General features: G+C 31.7%; 1 protein-coding gene across 1 annotated transcript in view; it reads right to left on the reverse strand.

Annotated features, from left to right (window-relative positions):
* LOC117108601 overlaps nt 1-6673 on the reverse strand; it is a 10836-nt gene extending 4163 nt beyond the window's left edge. Inside the window, exons 1-2 of the mRNA XM_033250678.1 lie at nt 6381-6673; nt 1628-2314 (exon numbers count right to left, since the gene is read on the reverse strand). Of these exons, the coding sequence (XP_033106569.1) occupies nt 1628-2314; nt 6381-6507 (814 nt within the window). The 5' untranslated portion in view covers nt 6508-6673. The remainder of the gene's footprint in view (nt 1-1627; nt 2315-6380) is intronic.
* Nucleotides 6674-7050: the final 377 nt, after the last annotated feature.

Here is a 7050-nt window from a genome sequence, read left to right on the forward strand (position 1 = left end):
ACGAAAGTCTAGAAGAAGACTTATTTCCAGTGGGGTCCTTCTGGTGGTGATTGGACAGTACACCGGGAGACAATCCCCTACTCTTTTCCGAAGAGTGTACTGCGTTCTTTAACGTGCACATGGGCCATAAATTCACACGGGACCAACGGCTTAAACGTCTCATCCGAAAGACAGTGCGCTATTGTAACTTGTATTTCAGTCCTCTGGCTGAAACACAAGGAGAGGCAGCAATGGGAATTGAACTGGGGACCTAGAGATCTCCACGGTTCAGCACACACACAGTGGCTACCACCAGATTAGCCGACTGAGCTTCCTGGAGACTTGGGACCCCTGTTGTTTTTTTTTGTAGAGAGTAAAAATGACAAGTATGTAACTTCACATGAAAACTAACATTTTAACACTGTTAGCCCAAGAGTTGAAGAAATAGTCTCTTCTGGTATTCATCATACAGACAATGTTCAAATTGAGAGACTGTACTGTTTATATATTATAAAACCTTAAATAGAAGCCCCTGGGCTTAATCTTGTGAAGCGCATCTCGAAAAGAAGCCAATAGGCTTCCAATCAAAATAATATGGGCTTCTTACATTCAGATTTTTGAGAATTATGGTAGCATGTCAGTATCAATAGTATTTTATCCATTGTTAAAAGAAAAACAAATATTAAACAAAATTTCAAATTCCATAGTTGAAAATTGTTGTATAGTAGCAATTCCAAAATTTACAGTTTGTTTTGAAAAAAACCCCTCCCCCCCCACTCCTTTTCTTTTAGTTTGCAAAAGTAATCTTGAAAAAAAGTCCCATCATCGAAAAGAAATCCAAGGGTCCTAAAGACAGAATCCCAGGGCTTCTATTCAAGGTTTACGGTGTAGGATCTTAATAAGCTAATATTATATGAGGGTCAATGTTAAGTTAGCATTGTACTTGCTTGCTAGATACTATTTACTTTATGAATTATTTAGGATACTAGACTATATAGTATAGTATATGATATAGCATATACTATATAATATACCGCATATTTCTAAGGCCATCTCGGCGCTATTAGCCCATCATTGGGACAAACATTTATGGACATGTACTCATATTCCTGGGGGAATATTTATTTCTGTTACACCTAGTAATTGATGAAAAACCATACCAGGTGCCCATAGGTCTACTTCTTTGTAAAATTGGACTTGAATCTCCAGGATGAGAGGCCAAATCACTACCTCTGTTTATTTATTATCTTATACTAAATTAAATACTTCAGTTTCAATAGGAATGAATTCATGAATGATATAGATAGCCAGACCAACAATTTCAATAAACAAAATATTTTTCTGTTATATTTAATTGTATTTTACATTATATTGATATACTTCCTGCAAGTTGTTAATATTAATACACATGGGTTAATATAAATTTAAATAATTCAATTTTGGTAAAATGTATATATATCCTATAATTCATAGATATATGGGAGAAAATGTAGAAACAACAAGCTGGACAATGCAATGTATAAATTTATTGCGTTGATTTGATTTGTTTGATTTTTTTTTTTGATATTTCAAAATTAAGTTATAAAATTAAAAATAAATTAAATGTTGATATACCCCTGTACAAAAACTGGCAGAGTTAATAGTTTACCTGTGAAAAGATATGATGTATGGTTTTTCAAATGCTTCATCCCACATTGGTTCCTATCTGCCAACGTGAAAATCTCTGTGTGACCAATATCTATCGCACCTTTGAACACTTTTGTTACCTTCATGCGATACCGAATTAAATAGTCTTCCGGGTAGTTAAGAAATTCAGAGCTGCTTGTGTAGGATTCAAACACCACTTGTGAAGCTGACCTCGCATCAAGCATTATCTGTTGGATCGGTGCTATCTTTGGATGCTTTTCAAACTGAATTTTCATACCAATTACTGGTTCTTCAGATGATGAACTCAATGAATCAGTTAAATCTGTTGCTGATGAGGCTGCACTCTCCCTAACCGTGTCTCTTGACGTGATGTCCAAAATTGTTGATGAGTTTTCTCTGGGTGTAGACGCTGTTTGTAATGTAGAATTGATTCGCTCTGTTTCCGCCAATGTTGACACGATTTCTGTTTCTTTTGTTGTATTCACCCTTGTTGAATTTGTCGTTATATCTGTTGTTGAATTTGTTGTTGGATTCGCTGTTAGATTCATTGTTGGGCTCATTGTAGGATTTGTTATTGGATTCGTTGTTGGTTGCGTTGTTGGTTTCAGAACTTTTGGTGCTGGTGCTATCGGTTCCTCTAATATTGACTTTGGCACCTCTTCGAATTCAGTGATTACAGCTCGAAACACTGCAAAGTTTAAAATAGCACAATTGATTTAACATATACTGTTTGTATTAGAACAATATTTCCAATCAATTCTCTCCATGGAAAAAAGATTTAATTATTATTTTATATAAACATAATATAAATGTTAATATAAGAACACCTCTAAATAAATAATAGAACATTTATCATGGAGAGTTTATCTGATAGTATAACCATACTGAAAATTTACTGTATATGAATCTTGAGATTCTAGTAGGGTCCAATAAAAAAATGTATTAGTTATCATCCAATCTAGGTTGGAAGAGTAATCAGGAAGGAAAACTTCTTATTTTTTATATATATATTTTCTTATTGACAAATATCAACCTTGGGTTGTTTGCTGGTATATTTATATGCAAAGTAAAATATACGAATTAGATAATACAATATCTACTATCTATTTAAAAAAAAAATTTTAATGAATTTTTTTTTTCCAAAACTCTCCCCATCCCCTTTTAAATAGTTTTTTCCCAATACCATAGAAGATGAGGTGGGGATGATAAACTAATCTTTTTTTTTTATTGGGGCTGCATAATAGTTCATTATCTTGTAAATTGGAATGAAAAAAATAATGAGACAAAAACTAATGGTACTTAGCATCATCATGAGAATATCTTAACACATTTTAAAATGGCTAAAAAACATGAATCTGAGCATACCTTTTATGGCCATATATAAGTGTCATCAATGAAATAAAAAAAACTTGCAAATAATATTTGTTGGCTTTTGTTTGATATCTTATTTCAGGATATTGTTATTAATGGAAATCACATACTGAAAGGAAGTAGTGACCAAAAAAATAACCACTGAAAATTGTTTCTATAAATAGATATTAAATGGAGCAGGATGATAATTGGTATAAGAAAAGATCATAATAGTAATAAAAAATTAATTTCAACAGGAGAGAGTAAGGTGATATTTCATTGCAATTGAAAACATCCCTTATATTCTAGTGATGGGGGGTGGGGGAGGTGGGATAGGGGGCTAGGTGATATAGGCAAAGTACATATAGGCCCTATGTCTTCAAACAATTCTCCATTTATTTAACATATCACCATGTGAAAAATATGAAGCAAGCAGAAATAAAAACTTCACAATTGCTTAACAGATTTCCTGCAATTAATCCGTTGCAATAGACATATAGTCGTCCCGAAAATCCAGCAGAGAGGCCTCGCTACAACTACAGGCTGCAATATAGCCACTGACGATGCTGTCAGTGCAAATTCATTTGTATATTCCCGGCACCTCGCAGCTGTTTTATCACTGTGACTATTCAAAAATCAAGTACAGTGTTTTTCGTCTTGTAGTCACATTTCTTTTCTACAATCATATTTGTCAAAATAAGTGCAATATACATCACCAGTTATGTGCATGCCTCCAGCATATGTGTTATGTCGAGGTGAAAATTATTTTATTATCATCATCATTATCAATACTTCCAAGCTATTATCATTACTATTACTGTAGTTTTTTGCTATTTTTATTGTTTTTGTTATTGGTAATATTTTTAATTAATTATTATAGTCTTGAGTATTATTTCATAAAATATTTGCAACATTCTATGTATTAATGGAGAGAAAAATGTTTTGAAGATGCAAAGTAAATTCATAAGTAAATATATAAAGTGGAGTTGAATAGCTTGGTGGTTAAGATGCTTGCCTTCTGATCCCAGGGTCCTGGGTTCAATTCCTGTCACAGCAGGACTTTTTCTCACGACTAAAATCAACTCCACTCCCTAAGCCTCATAAAAAGACTTTATAAAGCTGTTGGATGTGAAGGAAATAAAAAAAAAAAAATAAATAAATAAAATTAGTTTTAATTGATAAATATTTGTTGGTGTATTCAAAGAAATAGGAAATTACAATTGTGAACTTAAAAGTATAAAGCAATAGAAAAAATATTTTATAACATGGGCCTTCACTGAAATTCTATTTCTTTCAAGACAGAAATAAATTTAAAAATAAAGAATAACTGAACTATATAGTAGAGATGTCCCTGTATGTTTAATGTTTTAAAGATATATTGACAATGAAAAAAAATTGAAAAAGCCCCACAAAATATTAAATTATGTCTAGTTATTCATTTCAAACGATTTAACAGTTTGTTAACTTCCAACGAGGCACGGATCAAAACACTTGGATTTCTACTGATTTACTGAATTTGTTAAATTTTCTGCCAAACATTTTGAGGATCTGTATGTAAAGCAGTATTGTCTGTTAATTGGCAATGAAAAGTTGTTTTTCCTATTTTTCAACTGAAAGCAAATAACCTGATTAAATGTGCAATGCAAACAATTAAAATGTTGAACTTGATTGTTAATATTAATTACCTATACAGACAGTAAGAATAATTGGTAATTAAGATCTTAGAATATATAAAACTTTGATGAAATTAAGTATGATTAATATGTTCAGTGTTGCTTACCAGTACTCCATTTTTTTAATGCCACTGTGAGATAAATCAGTACTGTATTTATTTGAATATATACCCTGCTTTATATAAACAGCTCCTCCCCCGCTAATAAACACCCCTCTAGAGCCTCATCTGGAATAAAAACCTCCCACGAATAAACCTCAAGGCGTTTATGTTTTCTCAAATAAACGCCCTTCTAAAATGACTAAACAAATCTAATGGAAGCAACACCATTTTCAACATATTCTATTAAATGTTCTACTCCTGTAGAATTACATTTTTTTCTAACCTGGTTGTGATCAATAAGTCTGTATCACGCAGTAACAAATTTAACGGTAATTATGTGTAGTAGTTTCACATTTACAGTGAAATTAAGGGGCGTTTATTTGAGTATATTAGTTTCCATTCACACCAAAAAAATAAAAAATAAATAAACACCTTCCTCAAATATACACCTCCCATGAATAAATGCCCTAAAAAACCCTTCCCAACAATAAATGCCTAATGGCGTATATATTCAAATAAATAAGGTATATTATTAAATCTGCACTCTGAAACTAGTGTAATAATCATGATTATATATTATACAATTGATTTAAAAAAAATTATTATTCTGAATGTAATTTTGACAAATATTCTTTTAAATACATTAAATCTGCAAGAATTGAACCAATACCATTGAGATTACAAGCTGAGCACCACAACTACCTTACTATAGTTTATATATTTATAATATTTATAGGATTTCCTATGAATCTAATTTTGACATGTTAAGTCATACTTCCTCAAACAACCCTGCTAATTATGAAAATGGCACTGTAAGATTGTGAAACATGCCTCACTAATTATATTAAAAACTCATATTTTTTAACAGTAATTTTAATTTTTTTTTTATGAATCATGTAAATTATTGATGTTAGAATTTTCAGGCAGTCACCAATTTTTAGAAAGCTAAAGTAGGCTACTTTTAGGTGAGGTTTTTGTTGAATCGAGGTTAAATTAGGCAAAATAAGGATTCTGCTGTGCAGAAAATATATTATGATTATTTCAATACATGCTGAAAATAAAATGTTATTATTGTAATTTTGTAAAGGGAAGTGGTATTAGGAAGGATATTTCTATATTTCGTGAATGTTGCATGGCGAATAAACATTAAAATAATTTAATTTCAGGTACACTATGTTTTTAAAAAGTGGTAATATAGAACTATGGACTGAAGTACTATTTCTACCACTCCTTTATCCTTTATCAGCATGATCTTCCTGATGTACACTAAAGTACTATCCAGGAAGATCACGCTAAAGGAGTGGTAGAGATATCTAAACAAAATGTATGTATGTATATTTCAAATTCTTTAAAAGCATGATAATTAATATATTAATGTGATAAATAACCTTGGATATTCATTTTGATGCTAATTTTACATTCCTCTAGACAGAAATTGTGACTTTATAGATATAATTGTTTGACTCACTAGTCAGTAAATATGTATGAAATTGCTAAATTTAGTTTAATGCATTCAAGGAAATAAGAGTAATAAAATTATATAATAAAATGTAATAAGATTAGGCTTAAATATGAATTTAATTTGATTTTAAAGTAAATAAGTTAAACAAAATTAAACAAAACCTCTTACCATAATCTGATGTACAGTAGTGGTATTGAGGATGCTTTAGTGGACACCAGCACGCAAATACCGAAGATGTAATGCTCGACAAAATCACTGATAACGTTAAAATTTGAGCTGCTTGAAATGGCTTCATGACTTGAGAAAAAAGTTCTGAACACCTTAGAAGATGTGGAATGCTTTGAATGATAAGAGTTTCTCGCAGTTGAAGGCTCTGTTTACAGTTATGACAGTGAGATGGTATCTCTGTTGAAGTTTGGCTGATGATGAACCACTAGTTACTGCGACGATTAAGCACATGGTTTGACTTCCCTGGTAAAAACTTTTTTATAGACAGCTCAGCCCGGTTGCTAGGTGTTCCATTTTTTGAGCAGGTCAGTGTATAATAGCCAATATTTAGCTGTTCAGGGGGTGTAAGTACAATTGTTAGAAGTTTTTTAGGAAGTCTTTGGTATGATGTCACTCATGCAGGAATTATGATATGTGAAGTAACCCGTCAACAATGCTATGACGACATAAATTAACTGTATCGGATTTCACATGTTGGAAATTGATGGGTAGAAATCCTAACATCTGTTAAACAAACACTACCACAAACTAATCTCATTACTGTGTCTCTTGGGAGGAGTCTCACATTCCCTCAACTGTAATAAAGATGCGGTATTTTCCTAAGGGTTTT

Source organism: Anneissia japonica, unplaced genomic scaffold (genome assembly GCF_011630105.1).
Source record: "Anneissia japonica isolate Jap-2015-1 unplaced genomic scaffold, ASM1163010v1 scaffold287727_len1644234_cov201, whole genome shotgun sequence".
NCBI lineage: Eukaryota > Metazoa > Echinodermata > Crinoidea > Comatulida > Comatulidae > Anneissia > Anneissia japonica.